The 24,125-nt window shown below is 35.8% G+C and overlaps 1 protein-coding gene across 1 annotated transcript in view; it reads left to right on the top strand.

Moving 5' to 3' along the window:
- Window positions 1-24,125, top strand: part of TMTC2 (transmembrane O-mannosyltransferase targeting cadherins 2) — a 432,486-nt gene that overhangs the window by 297,219 nt on the left and 111,142 nt on the right. The window contains 1 exon segment of the mRNA XM_047741689.1: window positions 51-172. Within this exon segment, the coding sequence (XP_047597645.1) occupies window positions 51-172 (122 nt within the window).

A 24,125-nucleotide genomic window follows, 5' to 3' on the forward strand; every position in this document is an offset into this window, starting at 1 on the left:
GCTGTTGGAAAGCTATATCCTCAGGTTAATGTTCATGACTTTCTTTCCAGGTGAAGCGTACATGCGATTAAGCAAACTCCCTGAAGCAGAGCATTGGTATATGGAATCATTGAGATCCAAGACTGACCACATCCCTGCTCATCTTACCTATGGGAAACTGCTGGCTCTAACAGTGAGTAACTACCTTCCTTCCTCACCCTTCAGAAGCTGGTTTTCTCCGTGCAGACTGAGGTGGATAGAGTTTAAGGTCCTGGGTCTCAGTCAGTTAACTCAGACTCTTAGGAGGTAACCACTGTCAGATTGTTACCACTGTCAGAATTCTGTGTAGAACCTGTAGACAAATGTGTTTCTGTAGGGTTTGCCATCGATAAAATGTGGTATGTCATGATCCTTGATGTAACAATGGAAAATTAGAAATGGTGAATCCCAAATATGGATTACATAATGAATTTGTCACAATAACAATATTTGTGTAAAGATTATGTTCCGTAAACCACCATTAGCCCCAAATTGGCTACACTGTGGAACGAGGTCTGATTCTTTCCAAATAGCCAGCATTATGTAAGGCTTTGCATGTGTGTCAATTAGTGTCACCTGGAATTCCTACTGATTAGAAATCATTCCATGAGAGCAGCAGAGCCATCATTTGGCCACCCACTATGTGATAAGCCACCTTGGAGGCCACATTCTCGTGGATATGGTGTTACTTTGAAGCATAAGAAGTTGCTGGTATTCTACTATGGTGACTTAGAAAAATTGTAATTTTATGTGTTACAAAGTAATCTTAATGTCTTATTTTACACTAGAGGGGATTGTTCAAACTATTTAAGTAAATTTTTCTGAGTTTATCCAGATAATAATAAGTAGTGGAACTAGCCTCCAATCCTAAACTGAATCTATTATCTGAGCTGTTTTAGTTATATCACCTAATCTCTCTTCAATATTAATAAAAATAAATGACTCCTAAAAAAGCATAGAGCAGAAGGTCAGGAGACTAATTCTGGCATGAATTTATAGAGAAGTATCTTATAATTATGTAGAAGAAATAATATTTTATTTTCTACGAAAGATGGTAGACTAAACACCTAAAATTATTACGTAACCATTTGAAGAGACCACTAAAATGCTATTAATGAAATTATGTAGGCAGACTGAGTAGCCAGAAAATACACTACTAAAATACATTTAGATATGCTTAATAAAATAGATACACTCTTTATGCATAAGTGAGCTCAAAAAGTAGCGAGACAATTTCCTAGGGGCTAGCAGTGAGGGGTAACTGAATGCCAGAACAGTAAACAGTTGGCTGATTTTCAGCTGATTCGGGATAGTTTACCAGTTGCAGTAACAGGAGGAAATGGACTTTTTGTTTGTTTTTCATTTTTGCTGGAATAAGAGACAAAGCTTTGGACCAATGGAAGGCCAGGGATTAGATACCTAAATAAAGGAGGAAAATTCACACCTTCAGTGAAAGAATAATCTAAAATAAGTTTGCTTACTGATATCAGAAGGCAGCATGAAGGTTTGCCTGTCTCAGCATGGGATTTGAATGGAGAAGGAATGAGTTTGCCCTCCTTTTATCAGGTTTTGAGTTTTGAATTTACTTGCATGGTGATGAAATTCCTAGACCAAGAAATTAAATAAAAATCAGGCCACTAAAAACTCTTGCTAAAGAAGTTACTGAAGATGTCCTTCAAAAGAACCCAAATCTGGAGGGAGTTGCTGAGTATGTTGCAAAAAGAAGGGTGAACAAAGAAATGGTGATCATGGGGGTAAAGAATCATAATAAATATTATAATAAATATTTATAATATTGAATAAAATATTGAGAAGAAATAGCTCCACAGGAACAATGAGAATGGTGGGGGAAATGAAATTTAAGCTGATTTTTGGAAGTCAGAAAGTGGAAATTGGTTTGTCAGAAGAGAGTCCACCATCTGAATAGACTTCAGGATAATGATGAAAAGAAGTCTTATGTACTCAAAAAGAAACCCAGAGAGACTCAAGACTTGAAGGCAGTTTGCATGGAAGATAGTGAGTTAAGGAATCTTTATTAAATGGGATAATCAGCTGTCATCTGTGTCTTGAACAGTCAGGTCTCTCCTATGTGTGCAATGTCAGTAACCGGGTACTCAATGTCCAAGGCAGGGAAAAGGGTTATAGTGGTACAGCAGTTGAAAAAGAGAGGTTCATGATTAGGACAGCTTGCACAATCAAAGGTGAAATGCAAAGAGGACTAAAAAGATTGATTCAGTGTCTTCCAGTGGAGTACCCAGATTGTCAGTACCCCTCCCCCACCACAAGCGGAATATCAGCAATACCAGAGTTTTCACTCACCCAGCACTGTACACACACACAGACACACACACACACACACACACACACACACACACACACGCCCCACTGCCCAAGAAATTGTTTGAATTCTTATCTGGAGAAACGGAATCACTAAAGAGAAAAGAAATCCATATACCTACATTTGGAGACCACCTATAAATGGCTAGCGCCCAAACCAGATGCACCAAAGTGAATCTTTGCCATCTGGGAAGCACACCTATAGCTAAGGAACTCCATTCAGCTTTTATTAAATAGCTTTTAAACAACAGTGGGCAAACAAGGATTGTCAATCATATTTAGAAAACTTCAACTGTAAAATATTGGAACTGAAGCAAATTATTAGGAGAAGGAAACTGGAGGAAACAGAAGAAATTTTTTTTTTTTTTAAATCCTTAGAAATGGAAGAATGCATGGGTGGCTCAGTTAGTTAAGCCTCTGCCTTCGGCTCAGATCATGAACCCAGGATCCTGGGATTGAGCCCCGAATTGGGCTCCCTGCTCTGTGGAGGGCCTGCTTCTCCCTCTGCCTGCCGCTGCCTCTGCTTGTGCTCTCTTTCCGTAAAATAAATAAATAAAATCTTTAAAATAGATAAATAAAAATAAAGTCTTAGAAATGGTAACATAGCGTTTTTTATAAAGTAGGATGCCATAAAAACATAAGTAATGGAAAAAAAAAACCAGGAAACAGCTTTTAGTAATTAAAAAGATGATGGCAAACAATTTTCATTTAAAGGATAGGAGAACATGGGCACCTAGCTGGCTCAGTCGGTAGAACATGGGACTCGATCTTGGGGTTGTGAGTTCAAGTCCCACATTGGGTATAGAGATACAAAATAAAATAAAATAAAGATGGGGAAATCTTTCCATGTACAAAAAAATGAAGCGATAAAGAATATGAAAGAAGAAATGAAAGAAGCTAATATGAAGGCCCAATAGAGAAAGAACAAAGGGAAAGGAGAACTTTACTCAGAATTGGACGGTATAAGTTGCTATTTCTGCCATTAACAGGATCACTATTGGAAAAAAATTTGTTTTACCATGTAAAAATCTTTTCATTTCCTATTCTAACAGGATGATAATTCACATAGTTGCACTTAAGAACAGAATTCCTATCTACCTCTTACTACAACTGCTGTCTTTGAGATATTATGGAATTCAAATGGAAACATTTTTAATTAGATTGATAAATGGCCATCTTCAAAAAAATCTATAAAAGTTTAAGATGCCTGATTTTTTTTTTTTAAAGTCATTTAGCAAAGAAAAAAAGATGAAAGCGCAAATGTACTTAATTCTGAATATACCTAGACCATGACACTGCTTTGGATATAGAAACCATGTGTTCTTTTTTTCTTCTTCATTTCAGGCCTGAATATTTTAAGGTTCCTGTACCAAAAATATGATTTTACAGGCTGCTTTATTTTCTAGAAGGCATTTCTTTAAAAAAACAGGATTTAGAAGTTTTAATTTACTGAAACATATGGAAGGGAAGGAAAGACTCGTGCATTACAATCCAAATTTTAATTCCCCCCCACCAACAAAACTTATATAGTTTCCGACTAGCTGATTAGATGAAATACAAGCCTTATTATGGAAAAGCTTAAACTCACAGTGCCAAAACCCCCACAACCATCTTTAGCAGTTTCTTTTTGAATTATGAGATTTGGCAAATTTCTTATCCCAATGGATTGCCTTTGTCTAATTTTGGGTTTGTTGGCCTGGTAATATGCCTTTGACTTAACATGGAATTGGCAAGGTGGAAAATGCCACACATTTTGACTTCTGAATGCTTTAAATATATTATGAAGTGGAATTGGCTATTAGTCTCAAGAGAAGAGGAATAGAAATGGGGTGTGGTGTTTTTGCTGTTTGGTCAAAACTGACCACAGGCGAAATATGTAAAAGTGACATGCAGCTAAATCAGCGTTAATACTGTAGTATAAAATTTATATAAGAATTATATTTAAAAGAGAAGTTAAAATGAAATGATTTTGGTGGCTTAATTACGGCCCGTATGTTTTTTATACAAATTTTTCTTTCAGAATTTGTAAGTATTTAGGGTATTTAGAAAAGTTCAAATCAATTTTGAGTTTCCCAGAATGCTTTGACAAATTCCATAGAGCAAATATTTTTTTTATTCCCCTGAAAAATGTCCTTTGTCTCTCTCTCCCCAGTTTTATTACTTCTGTGAAGTCTTGCCTGAGTCTTTCAAGCAATTATTTTTCCTTCTCTGTACTTTCCTAGCACTGGTTTGAGTATCTCTATAAGAAGAGCACTTCCCAGATAGATGGCAGACGTAAATCTACATCTTTTGACCATAGACACGGAGGAGTAGCTAACTTTTCACTTATTTATTTATTTTTTAAACTCAGTATGTCCATTTCACTATATTGGTATAATTATTCCTGTAGTCTCTTGTACCTTTCAGTTTTTAGGTTATATAAGGACTGGGTACATGACTGACTTTTTTTTTTTTTTTAAAGATTTTTTTTTTTCTTTTCTTTTCAGCGTAACAGTATTCATTGCTTTTGCACCACACCCAGTGCTCCATGCAATCCGTGCCCTCTACAATACCCACCACCTGGTTCCCCCAACCTCCCACCTCCCGCCCCTTCAAACCCCTCAGATTGTTTTTCAGAGTCCATAGTCTCTCATGGTTCACCTCCCCTTCCAATTTCCCTCAACTCCCTTCTCCTCTCCATCTCCCCTTGTCCTCCATGCTATTTGTTATGCTCCACAAATAAGTGAAACCATATGATAATTGACTCTCTCTCTGCTTGACTTATTTCACTCAGCATAATCTCTTCCAGTCCCGTCCATGTTGCTACAAAAGTTGGGTATTCATCCTTTCTGATGGAGGCAGAATACTCCATAGTCGTGACTGACTTTTTAATATTTTTTGTTTCCCTGTTCTGAAGCTTGTTTCCGCATGGAACCCTTCATGTGGGTAGCACGTGTATTGAAACTTACTCCTGCATTCTAGGCATCACTTGACTCCCAATGATATGTGCTGAATAAGTGAATGAGAATGGCATGATTATACAGTAGACATGCTGTAATCTTCCAAGACCCTGGAAGAGGAGGTGGGCATAAAACAGGTGTATATTTCTTGAGTGCCTGTGATTGAGTGTTATTTAGGGAAGCTTTACATTGACTATTATCCTCTTTTTATTTTTTTAAGATTTTATTTATTTATTTGACAGACAGAGATCACAAGTAGGCAGAGAGGCAGGCAGAGAAAGAGGAGGAAGCAGGCTCCCCACTGAGCAGAGAGCCTGATTCGGGGCTCGATCCCAGAACCCTGGATCATGACTTGAGACGAAGGCAGAAGCTTTAACCCACTGAGCCACCCAGGCGCCCCTATTATCCTCTTTTTGTAAATGAGGAAACTCAGCTTCAAAGATTTAAGCAACATCTCCAGGAATAACTTAGCTACTAAATAGTAGAATTGGATATAACCTCAGGGTTTTCTGAGTTGAACATCAGTAATTTCCACTGTATATTAAATAGTTGTAACAGTGGAGTCTGTTTTTTGAACCCCTTGCCACACCTGATTGGAGATCCTAAAAACAAGCCAGCACTTCATACTTCCCCATTTTTATAACTTATTTTTAAATATCACCTCTAAATACTAGTTTAGTTTGAGTGCTTAAACACATTTTTATTATTAGACATCAGAGGTCATGAACTTAAGACTTCTGTTTTCGACTGTTGGCACTTTTAGGTCCGACACTGTAACTAGAATACAAATTTTCCAAGATACCATGGGGAATCGTTCTGCTTTAGGGTCACTGGTACCCTCCATGTTTAAATAGTTGAGCCCAAGTGACATCTCTTTAAAATATATGGAACTTTCATACCAATGTTATGTCCAATTAAAATACTAAACACGAGCTCTCCTTAGAATTGTGATTTATTCCTTGTTTGAACTTTGTTACCTAGGCCTAATGCCATGAATTTAAAATTAGGCATGCGTTAAGAGAGAAAGGAAGGAATAACATTTCCATTATTTTGGTATTTCAGATGATTTTTATAGTTGTTTCTAAAGCTGTGTGTTCTCTATTTGTGTGCACATCCTTACTTTAATTTTTCTTGGTCTTCCTCTCTTTTTGTCCTGTTCAATTTATTTAAGCCAAATATTTTGTGGTTTTTGTGAGCCAGTAAAATTAATATTGACTTAAATTGTAGTTTAAAAAAAAAAAAAAAACTTGTTGGCTGTTAGTTTATTTTCCAGGTTTGGGTTAGTAAGAGAGAAGGAAGGATATGGGAGACTCTGACAGTAATTCTTGATACAGAAAACCTTTATTTTGGCTACTGCATGGAAGCACTGAGCCAGATTTCTATGTCTAGCCAAAGTTAATTGGGCTACATAAAACTCCAGTTGTGAAAGTACTTGAGGTTCCATAGTAAAGTTCCATTCCCCAAGGCCGCGATGGTGTCGAGGTAGTCCCATCTGGAAGGGCAGTGCTGTGTGTTTCCTTGGGTCTTTTGTAATAATTATTGCTGTTTAGACCTGAGATTATTTTTCCATTTGGTTCTCTTTAAAGCAAAGCTCTTCTCATTTTGTATGTTGGCTAGCATTTGGCTTGCTTTGTCTTACTACAATCACTGCCAGCCATGTTTAGATTGGAGGGAGAAGGGGACAAAATTTCCCCGTTGACTCTGACTGAATGATTCCTATGGAGATGTTTAATTCAAGTTGCAAAATTTGTTCCATGAAAAGAGAAGGCATAATATTGTATATATCATGCAACTGAAATATTAAATGAAATATAGAAGGGCTCCTGGGTGGCTCAGTGGGTTAAGCCTCTGCCTTCAGCTCAGGTCCTGATCTCAGGATCCTGGGATCCAGCCCCACATCGGGCTCTCTGCTCAGCAGGGAACCGGCTTTCCCCCCTCTCTCTGCCTGCCGCTCTACCTACTTGTGATCTCTCTCTCTGTGTCAATAAATTTAAATCTTTAAAAAAGATATATATATAGAAGAAAGTTTAATTTACAGTATGTATTCAGATCAGTATTTTATATGAAGTTACCTCATTTAAATGTAACAGCATTCTAGAGATAGTATAGTTATCATTGTATCACTGTGAAGCATGATGAATCTGGTAGTTTGCTTTTTTTAGAAACCACTCACTCACTTCAAGATATGCATTTTGTTATTTAGAATCAATCTTATAATTACTCTACTTATTGCCACTAAGTGACAGGAATCCAGATATCTGAAAATATACCAGAGTTTTATTCTGATTTTTATATGTCATTTAGTAGAAGTCATTGTTAGAGATATTTTCATTTGCCAGGTAGTCTCAGGAATCATAAAAGTTAAAATGCAGAATCATAAAAAATTAAAATGATCAAGTCCTCCGGCATTAAAGGTCACACGAAATAATTCTAGCTGCTTTATAGCTGCATATACATGCTGCTATGTTTGAAAAAACAGTGAACTTTTTCTGTAGGGGTAAATAATGTTACATTGCTTTTAAACCAACTTGCATTGCATTGTTATTTTGTTGATTTGATTTCTGTATTTGGTCTATAGTTATCATCTAGTGCAATTTAAATAGCTCAGCAGGCTCAGACCTCATAATTCCCCCGTACTCTGGCATCCCACATTATTGGAATGATGGAGATGGAGAAGTGGTATTTCCCTTAAATATACCTTGGCTTTCTTGCAGGAGTCTTAAAAAAAAAAAAAAATCCTTCATAAAAATCGACATTTTTACACAAATTTTCTGAACTTCGTTTCATGCTCCATAGTAAACAGTGGGGATACAAAGACCAGCAGGGCATTTCCTTCACCTCAAGAAAGCCTCATCGTCTTCAGTTTAGGAGAAAATCATAGCCAGACCATCCATAGCCTGTATAGCTGTGGGCTGTCATGGTCATGGCTTTTGTTTCAGAAGGGACAATTATGTAGGTACCTTGATCTTACTTCCTTACTCTTTAATTTTTATTGTAGGCTTGGGATTCCACACCGCTTGGTAGGCATTTTTCTTTCACTTTACAGTTCTTTAATTTCTTAAATAAGCCTCAGTGATGTATTCTTATACTTCATATATTATGCTTCATGATTTCCAGCTTGTTATTCTTTGATTCTCCTGTCATGTAATCCAGCACGGAAACATTTTGTGAGTGAAACACTTTCTATTCTGTTTTTATATTTCCCTCACTTGATAATTTTTTTTTTTTTTTTTTTTTTTTTTTTACTAATAGGAGATTGGAGTAGCTTTCCTTGCTAGAACAGCATCCTGTTCTAAACCCATGTTCATCTTTAGGAAAGGTGGCACCCACAGCATACATTTTCAAAACAGGTATCTATCCTCCCAAGTAGTTGTTAGATCATTATTTTTGCAAAAGGACAATGCCTTTTTTTTTCAGCCTGTGACATCTGGATATGGACATATATATTCCATATATATTCTCACACACACAGAGGAGGCCACATCTGTTCTGAGATGTGAAAGTTTTCATTTTTGCAGTCTTGTAAATAGGTTCAAACCAGCCCGACCATGGATATGTTCACAAACCCATAAACTTTTCATGCTTCTCCTTATATTTACCCACATTATATTTGAAGGGTACCTTCTGCAAGTAACTAATACTTGTTACCCTGCAATGAACTAGGCATTTTACATATGCTATTGCAATGTGTCCTCATACAATGCCTCAATCTACATACCTACTATACAGAAGGAAACTGAGGTTCACAGAGGTTCAATCAAGATCAGGTCCAAGGCTTACTGGATTATACCACACCTAGATTTTCCTGAAAGCTGTACAATTTCAGTTGCTCTCCAGACTTCTGTTTATTATGATAAAACATGCAGAGACAGTGCCTCATGTGCATAAATGCCTTAACTTCCAAATGCACAAAAATGTATTTTTAAAACAAATCTTCATTCAGTTTTTAGATTTTTCTCGTAATACAGTTCTGAAGTGAAAAGATACTGTCTGTGTAAATTGTTAAATAAAAAAGAATTTTAACAGGTAATTGTAAAATGGATTCAGGTATCTATGCTTGTAAATAGTGACGATTACATTTTTTATTTAAATATGGTCTGTATGGTATATGGCATACCATATATAGCACAGAATTTCTCTCATATTTTAGGTTTTGAAGGAAGCACTGTGATACTACCAAGTGAAAGGGAGGACAGTGTGGGGTGCCTTTGTGTCGTGACTGCTGACCTTTACCTGGTAGAACATTGAACTGGAGCCAAAACACCTGAGATTTACCTGCCCAGATATTTATTTCTTCTCTTAGTGGGAAGCATAATTCTTTCCAAATGCTTAACATTGCAGGACTCTCATTTCCAAGGTATAATTGAGGCTCTTTGTCAAAAGTGACAAGGTACATTCTTGACTGTTCATTGTAACTCATGTTCATTGTAGAAATAGTATAGGTGGAAGACGGCAACATACAGGATTCATCCATACATAGGACCCTTGGGTCAGTTTGATATTAGCCATGTGGCGTTGGGCACATGGTGGGCACAGACCATGTATTGTATGTATTATGATGTCATATAATGATAGAAATAGGTAGTATAGTTGTTAGATTTAATAGTCTGGGAAATTTTTGTCCCTGAGAAACAGAACCGGAAGATAATCCCTAGTATATAGTTTTTTTCTATTTCTTATTTCTTGAGATGAAACATTAATTGTTAAAAGAACAACATTTCTGTCTGCTTGAATCAGAAATTTATTCACCTTAAGCAGAAAATTACTAATCAGAACCCTACACTCTTTTATTTTTAAGATACCTTTGCATACCTCACAGAGATTACCTCAGCAGAGGTATAGGATTTAGCTGAACTCTGTTATTTTAGTTCAAGATAGTTTCCTGAGGGATCTTTTTTTTCTTTTTTTTAATTTTTTTTTCCACCTCAGGCGCATGTTCTTCCCAACTGGCAATTATCGTCCGCACTCTATTTTCACTTATGTGAAAGACGGGTCTTCCATCCTGTCCCAGTCCCTACTTCCAGCAGTAAACCAATCTCTTGCTTGGTATACACATATACACACTCGTATGTATATATGTGACATGTATTGATTAACTTTGCTATGACTATAAATATTAACTAAGTTGATCAAGCAAGTAATGTTACATGCAAGGATGGATTTTACTTGATAATAAAAAGAGGGATTTCAAATACAGTGAAACTTAAGGGTGCCAAAATTTTGCCACTGTCATTATTGTTTTGACAGTTTCTGTTAAAATGTCATGCCCAAAATGTATTCCATACATTAGTCTGTCTAGATATTGCTCAAAAAATTTTTTTAGTGTGGGAAAAAGCTGCATACTATATTTCTTTCTTAATATATGTTGATATTCATACTATCTATTAAAGGCTCTGAAAATCTTTTTGTATTTAAAACCCTACTTAGTATATTTGTCCTGGATCCCTTCCTTTTAATATGAATCTCTTATCATCCAGAGAAAAGAACGTTCTGCCAAATAAACTCTGAGGAAATATATAGTATGCCAAATTGAAAGGGGGCAGGATGGAGAGAGTGCAGAAGTTCTAGAAATATGCATAAGTTGGAAAAGGCACTGAGTTTTACCTGGTAGACCAATGAATTGGAGCCAGAACACCTGAGACATTGCTCACCTGGTAATTTCTTTCTTAAGGAATCATTCAGTTTTAAACATCTAAGTACTTAGTGAGTGTAGTTCATCGCTTTCCTCTAAAATGGGTAGACAGAGTTAGTAGGAAAGAATCAGGACAGAGATATCACCAAGTTCAACATTTTGAAAGAAAACATTTACTTGCATTGGGCCTAGGACTACTCAAAAAATAGCTCTTTGTCTAAATTCAAAACCAAAATGAATGAAACTAGAGTTGGTAATGTTATAATGTGGATGTGTTTGGGATCTCCAGAACACAAGCCGAGGAAAACAACTTTGTTTTTATGCTCACTAAATTTGAGCTGTAATTTTCAAAGAAGAAATTCACTTCATTAATTTGTGTATTTACGATCTTTTGCTGACATGCCTGTACTAAATGCTTATACTTAAATCCTACATAATACATGGAGGAAGTAGTTTCAATTTTCCTTGAGTTTTTTCCTTTGCCTGGAATAATCTCATCTTCCCATTTAGCAGTTGGAATCATAATAGGTGTTTAAAAAGATTTTTATCTTATGGACTTGCTGTTGTTACAAACTGTTTTGAGCATATAGGAAAAGAGAATTTTGTAACAAATACAATACAAATATTTTCAAGTCAAGTAAGCCAAAGGCTAATATTTTGTGGCATTTACATTAGATTTTTAAGAAACTAATTTTTTAAGTAAAGACTTTTAGAACAGTTTTACATTACAGAATTATTATCAAGTTAGTACAGAGAGTTCTAGTATGCCTTCGAACTGATTTTCTCTATTAAATTCATGTTCTACTATGGTACATTTATCATGATTAATGAGCCAATATTCATGTATTATTATTAAACTAAGTTTCTATTTTATTCAGGTATCTTCACTTTTTCCCTGCTGAATTTTTGTTGTGCCAAGAATCCTACATTTCATTTAGTTGCCTTGTCTTCTTAGCTCTACCTGGCTACAAGAGTTTCTCAGACTTTGCTTGGTTTTTGAGGAGTACTGGTCATATATTTTGTAGAATGTTCTTCAATGGGTCTTTGGCTGATATTGTGTCCTTAGACTGGAATTACTAGTTTTGAGGAGGAAGATGATAGAGATAAAGTATCCTTCCCATCATATCAAATCAAGGATATTCATATATTATCAATATGACTTATCACTATTTATATTAACTTTGATGACCTGTCTTGAGGTAGTTTTTATCAGATTTCTCCTGTGTAAAGACTTTTTTTTTTTTTTGCCCTCTCTTTCTACCTTCTAGTCTTTGAAAGGAGGTGGCTATGTATGGTCCATAAATAATGTCCTTAAGGAGAGAATATCAGCATAAATTATTTAGAATTCTTCTGCGTGAGAGATTTGTCTCTTCTCGCCAGTTATCATTCAATATTTTATGTTCATTTACACATTGGATTATAATGATACTCTTTTATTTAGTTTGTTGCTCAGATTAGTTCTTTTGCCCAGCTTTGACGAATAGAAACTCTTTCTATAGGCCTCTACATCCCCATGATATACCTTCATTGTGTGTATGCGTGTCTGTTTTCCTTTGGGAACTTTCTTACTTTCTGTCACTAAAACATGCTCCACACTCATCTTGCATATTTATGACCCAAGTCCTAGAATCAGGTATTTTTCCAAGGAGTCCTGGTTCCTTTTATTTGGGAATGGTTTAGAACTGAGATGTACTTATTAGGTGTACTTTCTGCTACTGGGGTATTGTTGCTTCTGGGCTCTTCTCAGGTGACAGAAATGTATGGCTGTCTACTAGCCAATGTATATACATATACTGATAATATAAATTCTATATGTAACTGTATCTGTTTTATACTAAACAAAAGTTCATATAAATATAAATTCTTTTATATATTTATTTTATATATAAATGTGTATGTGTATATATATATACATATATATATATGTTCATTTACATATAAATACAAGTTCATATTGATGCCTTCAGCTCTAATCCATTACCGTACAAATCTTTATAGTTTCTTTTTCTTCTTTATCTGTAACTTCCATTTCAACAGAGATAAACCTGGCTTCTACCATCCACCATGCATTTTCTTATCTGTTCGTATTCTACTGTTCACGTATAGTTGTTTTAGAATTGTTCACCTGTAGTGCCATGGGAAAGAGCTTTATATCTAGAGGACTATTCTTATGTGTTCTTTCTTTTCCCTTCTGTTTTACACATTTCATTCATTTTCAGACTTAACATAGATTAGCATCTTGGTCCCTCACCCCATTCAGTCAGCTTGTTTCATGTATTTGTCATATATTATAATTCTTTGTCACATTCTGTATTCCATCCAGGTATCTCCTGACTTTCTCATTAGGCTCCTCTTTATGTGTAATAATTTTCCGTTTTTCTCAGTTCTACTCTGTCTGAAAGTAATATCCCAACTTTCTTTGACTAGCTTCAGCATGCTTTATCTTTATTTATCCCTTTGCTTTACTTATCAGCTTTTATATTGAAAGTGGGTTTTTTGTAAACATATAGTTGGTCTCTTTTTATTCTTCTTCTTATTCACTCTGACGCTCTCTGTCTTTTCATTGGTATATACATAGACCATTCGCATTTGGAGTGATTATTGTTATATTTGAATTAATGTTAGCCATGTTTTTAACCATTTTTTTTTAAGATTTTATTTATTTATTTGACAGACAGAAATCACAAGTAGGCAGAGAGGCAGGCAGAGAGAGAGAGGGAAGCAGGCTTCCCGCTGAACAGAGAGCCCGATGCGGGGCTCGATCCCAGGACCCTGGGATCATGACCTGAGCCGAAGGCAGAGGCTTTAACCCACTGAGCCACCCAGGCGCCCCTGTAACCATTTTTTTTAAAGATTTTATTTAATTATTTGACAGAGATCACAAGTACGCAGAGAGGCAGACAGAGAGAGAGGGGGAGAAGCAGGCTTCCCGCTGAGCAGAGATCCTGATGCTCGGGGCTCAATCCCAGGACCAGGGTTAAGCAGAGGCTTAACCCAATGAGCCACCCAGGCACCCCTGTAACCATTTTTTATTTATTGTCCGAGGCTTCTTTTTCTTCTCTACTTTTTTTCTACCTTGCTCTTGTGTGTATGGGGGGTGGGGGGTGTTTGTGTGGTCAAAAAACCCCATATAACATAAAATTACCATCATGACCATTTTTAAGCAAATAGTACAGTGGTGTTAACCATATGCACATTCAGATCTCTCAAAATTTTCCATCTTACAGAAGTGAAATTCTCTACCCGTCGAACAATAGCTCCTCTCATCCCTGTGGCTTCTGACATTCTATCTTCTGTTTCTAAGAGTTTGACTACTTTAGATATCTCATCCAGGGAGAATCATGCCACATTTGTCTTTTCTTGACTGGATGATTTCACTTAACAGAATTGTCTCCGAAGTTCATCTATTTCCTAGACAATGACAGGGTTTCCTTCTTTTTTAAGGCTGGATAATATTTTGTTGTATGTATAGACCACATTTTCCTTATCTGTTCATCTGTCAGTAGTCACTTAGGTTTCTTCTACTTCTCGGCTTCAGGGAACATGGGTGTGCTGCACACAGCACTTCAAGATCCTGTTTTCAGTTTTTTTCCGTATATTCAGAAGAAACATTGCTGGATCATGTAATTCTAGTTCTCATTTTCTGAGGAATGACTATAACTGTTTTCCATAACAGCTGTACCATTTTCCATTCCCACCAACAACCATACAAGGCTTCCAGTTTCTCACATCCTCAACACTTGTTTTCTATTGTTTTTTATCATCTCTTTTTTTTTTTTATAGTGACCAACTTAACAGGTGTGAAGTGACATCTTACTCTGATTATGATTTTCATCTCTGTAATGATTAGTGATGTTGAACATCTTTTCATATGCTTGTTGGATACCTGTTCTTTGGAGCAATATTTATTCAAGTCCTTTGCCCATTTTTCATCAGATTATTTGCATTTTGTTCGTGGTGTTGACAACTTGTAGAAGTTATTTCTATATTCTTGATATTATCCCCTTATCAGATAGATGGTTTGCAGATATTTTTTCCAGTTTCATAGGATACCTTTTCATTTTTGTTCTTTTTTTTTTTTTCTTTCACTACATAGAACTTTTTAAAGTTTGATGTGGTCCCATTTGTCTATTTTTACTTTTGTTGCCTATTCTTTTGGTGTCATATCCAACAAATTACTGCCAAATCCACTATCATAAAGCTTTTCTCTTGTTTTATTCTAGATATTTTATAGTTTCAGGTCTTATATTTAGGTTTTTAACCCATTTTTAGTTAATTTTTATATATTGTGTAAGGGAAGGATCCAGCTTCTTTGTTTTGCACGTGGATATCCAGTTTCTGCAGCACCATTTGTTGAAGAGATTATCCTTTCTTTAGTTGCATGGCTTTGGCAATATACATAAGGATTTATTTCTGGGCTTTTATTTTTGTTCCACTGTCTAAAGGTCTGTCTTTTCTATCTTAATGCCCATGTCACACTGTTTTTATTATGCTTTTTAATGTTTTAAAATCAGGAAGTCTGAGAACTCTAGCTTTGTTTTTCTTTCTCAAGATTGTTTTGGCTATTTGGGGCTCTTTGAGATTCTATATAAATTTTAGGAAGGTTCCCTCCCCCTCAAAAAATCCCTTTTGTGTTTTTGTCAGGATTGCATTGAATCTGTAGATGTGTTGGGTAGTATGGACATTTTAACAATATCAACAATATTAAGTCTTCTAAGCCATGAACACAAAATGGCTTTCCTTTATTTCTGTTTTCTTTAATTTATTTCAGCAATATTTTGTAGTTTTTAGTGTCCCAAGTCTTTAACCTCCTGGCGAAGTTTATTCCTAAGCATTCTTTTTGATGCTATTGTTACTAGATTTCTGAGTGTTTTATCATGAAAAGGTACAGAATTTTGTGAGATTCTTTCCTTATATCAATTAGAGGAACAAGTGAATTCCCTCAGTTTTTATTTGCCTAGAATGTCTTTAGTTCTACTTCACTTTCCAAGGATAGTTTTGTGGGATATAAAATTCTAGGTTTGTGTTGTGTTTTTCTTTGTTTTTCTATCTCAACATTTTGAGTGTTTCACTCACTTCTTTCTTAATGGTTTCTGATGAGAAAGCCAATGTAATTCTGAACTTCCTCCATGTATAAGGTGTAAGTCCTCTGACTTCCTTCAAGTTTCTCTCTTTGCCTTTGGTTTTCTACAGTTTAGATATAATACACCTAGGCTTATTATTTTTGGAATTTATCTTTCTTGGTGTTCTCTGAGTTTTCTGAATCTGTAGTTTGGTATCTGTTATTAATTTTGGAAAGTTCTTATTATTTTGAATATTTCTTCAATTCTGTTCTCTTCCTTTCCCTTTTGATATTTCAGTTACTCATGTGTTACATATTTTGAAGTTTTCCCACAGTTCTTGTATGTTTTGTACTTTTCATTCATTTTTGTGTAATGATGTATTTCAGCTTGGGAGGCTCATATTGACCTCTCTTCAAGCTCGTTGATTCTTTCCTTAGCCATACTGAGTCTTCTGATGATCCCATCACGTGCATTCTTCATTTCAGTTATGATTTCTAGCATCTCCTTTTAATTCTTTCTTAGAATTCCTTTCTCTCTGTTTACATTACGCATCTGTTCTTGCATGTTGTCTACTTTTTCCATTAGAGTTAACATATTAATCATAGTTATTTTAAGTTCCCTTTCTGACAATTCCATCTGTTTCATATTCTAACATCTGAGTCTGGTTCTGACACTTGCTTTGTCTTTTTGGACTGTTTTTCTTTCCTTTTGGCATGCCTTGTCATTTTTTTGTTGAATGCCAGACATGTTGAATTGGTAATAGGAATCCAAATTAATAGGCTTCTAATGTGAGGATTTATGTTAATCTGACTAGTAGTTCAGCATAGTTCAGTGTTTGTTTTAGCTATTGGAGCTGGAGGCTTTAAATTTTTCTCGGGTCCTTACTTTTATCTTCTCTCTTGGTGTTAGGTTATCTTTAGTAATATTTCTCAGAGAGACTCTGTGCCTTGCAGCTTTTAAGCATATTCCATTATTTTTGTACTAGAGTCCTGTTGTGATGGTGGTAAGGTTTGATGGAGGGGGAAATGTTCTATAATCATTCAATTAAATCTCAGTCTTTCATTTGGCCAGTGTCCCTGTCCTGTGACCTTCACAATTTTTTCTGCTCATGTAGCTACTCCCTTCTCACCACCTTCCATGAGACAAAAAGGAGATAGGAAGATGAAGTAAGAGTGCCATTTCTCCTCAGCTCTGTGAAAGGCTCTGGTATAGTCTCTCACTCTGTAGAGGAGGGCTTTTGTTGTTGAGAAGGCTCTGCGTATAATTTACAAGGATTACTCTCCTTTCCCTGACTTCACAGGAGAGGATCTTTTCTTTGGTTCTTTACTATGAAAACCTCATTAGGTTCCTGGAAGTAAAGACTATGAAAGGTTGGGAGCCCATCAAGCTCTGTGGCCTTTGGGAATCTCTCACTCATGAGCTACTTCACACTCAGCCTCCAGCAAGTCATCAAAATTACTTAAAAGCACACTTTGCCTACGAATTTATGGCTCCAGGGGTTTCTGTGTCTGATAAATGCATCTTAGCTGTGATTCTATTTCTATTTCTGTTTCTTTATCTCAATCTGTGTCTGTGTCTATATCTATGTGTGAATATATTGGGAATCACAGGTATTTATGGAATGTGGTATATATTTTTGTTTTCCTATAGAGTACTGTATATAGCAAATGCTCATTAGATATATTCTTAGTATTTCAACATTATAGAAACAGATATTTTGAAAAATACATTTGAAGATGTAACAGGTTTCCCTTCTCCATTAGCACTCTGTCATGTTAGAGGGGATACACTTATATGAACACTGGCTCTAGATTGCCTAGATTGTTCTACCATTTATCAGCTCTGCGATCATGGTCAAGTTATTTAATTTCTTGTTATGTCATTCAACTTGTATACGTAATGAAAGCAACAGATTCCCTTGTTGAGAATTTGGTCAGAATTTAAATGAGTCTATGCATGTACATAAAAGCAGTTAGAACACTGCCTGGTATGCATATTATAAGGACAAAATAAATGTCACCATTAGCAGAAAGAACAATGGCATGACTCTTATTCAGTAAAATCTCTATGTCGTTGTGCGATATAGAATTTTGTTTATTATTTGGCTGCAGTCTTCCTTGTTCAGTCTCACCAGCAATTACCCCTGCAACATTAAACTTCTGATAGCTCCCTAAGTATGTTACGTCTATTCATTCTTTGTCTCTTCCAGATATGCCGTGGCCACGGCATATGAATCCCAGCAGCAGGGATATCTTTTTCCTGTCTCCAGTTGGCAAAGTCCTACCTATCCATCCAGTCTTGTCTTTAACACTACCATTCATAAAGTAGTTACTGATTCTTCCAGACGGCCTTAATGCTTTTCTTCCAGAGTTCTTATTGCATGCGTGCATGAGTATCTACTGAATACTAATGTATTACTATCATTTGTTTTTTTAGGCAGTAAGAGTAGGGGCCCTGGATATTCATTACTGTTACTGACTTGGTGCTTAGCACATAGTTATTCAATAAATATTTATTGAATGGATGTAAGTGAAATGATTCTGAAACAGATATTGGCCAATTAACATAAAAGTTTTCTGTCAGGGTATAACACTGACACATCACTACCCTTCCCTGCTGACTCAATTCTTCCATTATCTGGGCTCCCATGAAAACATTTCTGTCATCGTCTATTATTGTTAACTGTTTTCTTTTCTGTCTTCCCCACTAGAATGAGAGCTAGTTTAGGATATCAATTCAGTTGTTCTCGTTTTTTAAGATGTCGAGGGAGGATTCTGTACAGCAATAACTATTTGTTGAACAAATAAGTTATTTTAGTGTTGCATGGTGGGAGAAAAGAATGAAAGAAGGAAGAATGAAGATTTTAAAGGATAAATGGCAACAGTGTGTTTTATACAAGTAATTGGAAAGGAAAAAAATGTTCGAAGTAGGTTAAAGTAAGTAAAAAATAGAACTTATATTTTTCTTTCATTCTGTCTGTTAGCAATTTCAAAGAATGTTGGTGAAGATACAGAAAAAGGGGAACGCTCTTAACACTGTTGGTGGGAATGCAAACTGGAGAAGCCACTCTGAAAAACAGTATGGAGATTCCTTTAAAAAGTTAAAAATAGAACTACCCTCAATTCAGCATTTGCATTGCTAGGTATTTACCGGAAGGATAAAAACATACTAATTCGAAGGCACACATGAACTCCGATGTTTATAGCAGCATTATCAACAATAGCCAAATTATGGACAGAGCCCAAATGTCCATCAACTGATGAATGAGTAAAGAAGATACGGTATCTATCTATCTGTCTATAGAATGGAATATTACTCATCAAAAGAATGAAATCTTGGCATTTATAACAATGTGGATAGAGATCGAGGGTATATGATAAGTGAAATAAGTCAGAGAAAAAGAAAATACCATCGGATTTCACGTATGTGGAATTTAAGAGACAAAAAAGATAAACTTGGGGATAAAAGAGAGGCAAACCATAAAACAGACTTTTAAGTATAGAGAACAAACTGAGGGTTGCTGGAGAGGAAGTGGGCACGGGGATGGTTTAAGGGGGAAATGGGTATTAAGGCGTGGACTTGTGATAAACACAGGGTGTTGTATGTAAGGGATGAATCAGTCAATTCTTTAATATTACACTATATGTTAACTAACTGAAGTTTAAATAGAAACTTGAAATGGAAAAAAGAAATGTCAAAGATCCTCTGGGTTAAAAAGGGATTGAAGAGAGAATTTAAAGGGTCAAATAGTTGGATAACAACATTTTGGGGTGTAAAATAATTTTTCTTCTCTTGGTCTCAGTAAAAAGATATGGTATTCCTAAGAATATAGAAATCTTTATCATTATTGAAAGATAGGAATGAAAAAATGCAAAATTGACTGTGTATTCCTTTTTTCCCATTAATAACATAGTGGGATGCGATCTACTGGCCATATATTTTGTTCTGATAGCCGTTGGAATGTAATCTCAGAAGAGTGCATAATATAAATCACTCATTTTAGAGGGAATTTGTAGAACTTCATGAACAGTGGTAGTGATGATAATGAATATGTGTTCTTCTGACAGGTGTAATAGAATACAGATAATCCTCTATTTTTTTTTTAAGTATGATATATGGCAGCCAGGAATAATAATATCTTTCATAGAAATTATCATAATATTTTTACATTTTTCTTAAAGAATTATCTTGACATGTAAGTTTGATAGGATGGCAACCAATATGAAAAATTCCCTACTGGAAGTGATTAAATTGAATTTACACTGATGATGATTATAGAAGAAGCAAGCTTTTCTTTTTCATGGTTTCACTACAGTTTTGCTGGAGTTCATTTATGATCTTTGGAAGTATTAACTTTCCATTAACACAGTACCACTCAATTTGAAACAAATATTAAAATAACTTACTTGTATTAAAAGTTAAGAGATCTTTATTTAAAACTCTGAGGAGTTTTTTAAAATGATAGTGAACATCTCCATATATCTTCCAAATGAATGGATTTAGTAGTGTTCTTGTAAGCCATCAACATCTAAAACAGTCACTATCCCTGAAAAAAAAAAGATACATCCTGTTGTATAAAATCTTTCTTAAAAATAATATGAATTATTATAAGTGAGCCTTGTGTAGACACATAGCTTAGACTTTTCATTCTTTTCTAACTTCATTTACTCTAGTTAATCTAATCATTTTGTCATTAATCTAGTTAACCTAGGTACATGTAAAAGTACCTTTTCTACTTTGTTCCTTGCTTATCTAGCCTTTAATACAAAAGCTCTCTGCTTTTGGTCATAACTTCTCTGGAAGTTTTCTGTACTTCCTTCTACTTCTCTATACATTGCCTCTCTAGTACTTCTTATTGCTTGTTTTGAAAACAAATATTGACACAGATATCTGGAGCCATTTACTTTGAAAACTAAGTGTGCAGACACAGACACATAGACCAGTGGAACAGAATAGAGAGCCCAGATAGAGACTCTCAACGCTATGGCCAACTAATCCTCAACAAAGCAGGAAAAAATATCCAATGGAAAAAAGACAGTTTCTTCAATAAATGGTGCTGGGAAAATTGGACAGCTGTATAAAGAAGAATGAAACTCGACCACTCTCTTATACCATACACAAAGATAAAACTTGAAATGATGAAAGACCTCAATGTGAGACAGGAATCTATCAAAATCCTAGAGGAGAACATGGGCAATAACCTCTTCAACATCAGCCCCAGCAACTTCTTTCAAGGCATGTCTCCAAAGGCAAGGGAAACAAAAGCAAAAATGAACTTTTGGAACTTTGTCAAGATCAAAATCTTCTGCACAGCAAAGGAAGCAGTCAGCAAAACAAAGAGGCAACCCATGGAATGGGAGAAGATATTTGCAAATGACACTACAGACAAAGGGCTGATATCCAAGATCTATAAAGAACTTCTCAAACTCAACACCCAAAAAAAACAGAAAATCAAGTCAAAATATGGGCAGAAGACATGAGCAGACACTTCTCCAAAGAAGACATACAGATAGCTAATAGACACATGAAAAAATGTTCAACATCATTAACCATCAGGGAAATTCAAATCAAAACCACACTGAGATACCACCTTAATACCAGTTAGAATGGCAAAAATTGACAAGGCAAGAAACAACAAATGTTGGAGAGGTTGTGGAGAGGGAACCCTCTTACACTGTTAGTAGGAATGCAAATTGGTGCAGCCACTTTGGAAAACAATGATGAGGTTCCTCAAAAAATTAAAGATAGAGCTACCCTATGACCCAGAAATTGCACTCCTGGGTATTTACTACTCCAAAGATACTAATGTAGTGAAAAAAAGGGCCATATGTACTCGAGCAAAGTCCACAATAGCCAAAATGTAGAAAGAGCCAAGATGCCCTTAAACAGATGAATGGATAATGAAGATGGGATCCATATGCACAATGGAATATTACTCAGCCATCAGAAGGGATGAATCCCCAACCTTTGCATCAACATGGACGGGACTGGAGGAGATTTGGCTAAGTAAAATAAGTCAAACAGAGAAAGTCAATTAACATATGGTTTCAATTATTTGTGGAACATAAGGAATAGCCTGGAGGCCATTAGGAGAAGGAAGGGAAAAATGAAGAGGAAGAAATCAGAGTGGGAGACTAACCGTGAGAGACTATGGACTCCGGGAAACAAACTGGGGGTTTTAGAGGGGAGAGGGCTGCAGGGATGGGTGAGCCTGGTGATGGGTATTAAGGAGGGCACAGATTGCATGGAGCACAGGGTGTTACATGCAAACAATGAGTCATGGAATACCACATCAAAAACTAATCCTGTACTATATGGTGATTAACATAACACAATTAAAAATAAATAAATAAAAGAAAGAAAGCTAAGTGCGAAACACGACAGGTTTGAAGAGAATTATATTTTGATTAACTAAAATTTCCTTCATGAAATACCAGACATCTGCATATTGAAATACTGAGAGTCAATGATAATTCTCCTACTTTCTTATTATTCTAAGATCAGTAGCAGCTTGAACCATGCCAGCTACTTCAGCCTGGCCTTGCCAAATCATGTCAGGATTTGAGAAGCGAAAATGGACCTTTTGGAAAATACATATTTCTGGATGGGGGGAAATGTGTTCTTAAACTGTCACTGGTATTTATATGGATTTCCCAATTTTATCAAAAGTGGTTCTAATTTATTTTTACTGTAACAGTTTTGAGCTTCGGTATTCTCTCTGTTTTGTCTTTTCTTCAAATTCTCTGAGTTCAAGGTTGGATTTTGCCTACGACATTCTAAGGCATTTCAGAACAAGAGACAATTTGGTTGATAACTGAGTATTTTGAGTCACCGAGTTCTTCATGTGGGTGTGTTATAAGAATGCTATGTAAAATACTTGAAAAATAAATCCTCTTTTTCTCTGACTTACCTTTGAACAAATGGATTTAAGTATAAAAGTTCTAGTTAAGAACAGAACTAAGTTTTTCTTTGAGTGCTTACAATGTGTTGCTGTGCTATGCTTTTTTAAAATATATTTTAGTTCACTTAATCCTTTTAAGATATTGAACAGTAGCTATTGCTGTTCGTATTATACAGACATCATGATAGCTAACATATGTTGATCACTTATTGTATACCACATCCTGTTTTAAGAGCTTTGCATGATCTGTCTCAGTTACAAACTTCATCAGGAAGTATCATTCTTATCCCTGCAAGAAACTAAATTTCTGGACACATTAAACAATTTGCTCAAGTAGCCCAGCTATTTAGGGATTATTCTTGAGGTGATCACACTCAGATCTATGTTATTTCCAAGCCTGTATCCCTCTTTCTTTGTCAGTGCTTCTCTCCCTCTCTCTCTCTCTCTCTCTCTTTTTTTTAAATTTTTTTTTAAGTAGACTCCATGCCCAATGTGGGGCTTAAACTCATGACCCTAAGATCAAGAGTCACACGCTCTACACCTCATCAGGTGTCCACTGTAACACATCTCTGCTTATTTTTAAATAAAAACTGCTTTAAATGGTTAGGTGATTTAATAGCTTATATCTTTCCCCAAGTCTTCAGAGTACCGTGTTTGTGTTTTCATGGCCTGGAGTCATGTACCCCTAAAGTGCACATGCATTCCATTTCCAGCATTTCAGTAGGTCAGTATGTTTCTTGCAAGACCTCCTCTGTATTTATAGCAGTTGTACAAGGAATGGTGTCAAGCTAACTACACTGCCATCCTATATACCTTTGCATTGCTTTGCTAAAAATGCTCTCATGATTGGGTGTGTCAGATCAGTCCCTCCTGGATCTAACAGATACACCTGCCAGCTGAGATGTCAAACTTCAGAATGTGATGAAGACAGTTCGGGAGGTTGATGCTTAATGAGTTCTCTGCAGCCTTCATCACCTAATTTCCTACCAAAGTCAAGAGGCTCTGAGATGTTGACAGGGATCATTTCGCCTTGAGCCGAACTACTATTAAATTGTCTATCTAGAGGCAAAGAAGTTCAGACATGCTCTTCTCCCATCTCCATGCCACCTCTCTACTCAAATTTTCCTATTAGTGGCCCATATTTTCTTGTGATTTTACACGTTTTTCTCATACTGTAAGAAAGAGAGAAAGAAAGAGAATTTTATTTTGCAATAATGCCAAAATCCATGTGTGTG

The sequence above is a fragment of the Lutra lutra genome, chromosome 8 (genome assembly GCF_902655055.1).
Source record: "Lutra lutra chromosome 8, mLutLut1.2, whole genome shotgun sequence".
In the NCBI taxonomy this organism is placed as follows: Eukaryota; Metazoa; Chordata; class Mammalia; order Carnivora; family Mustelidae; genus Lutra; species Lutra lutra.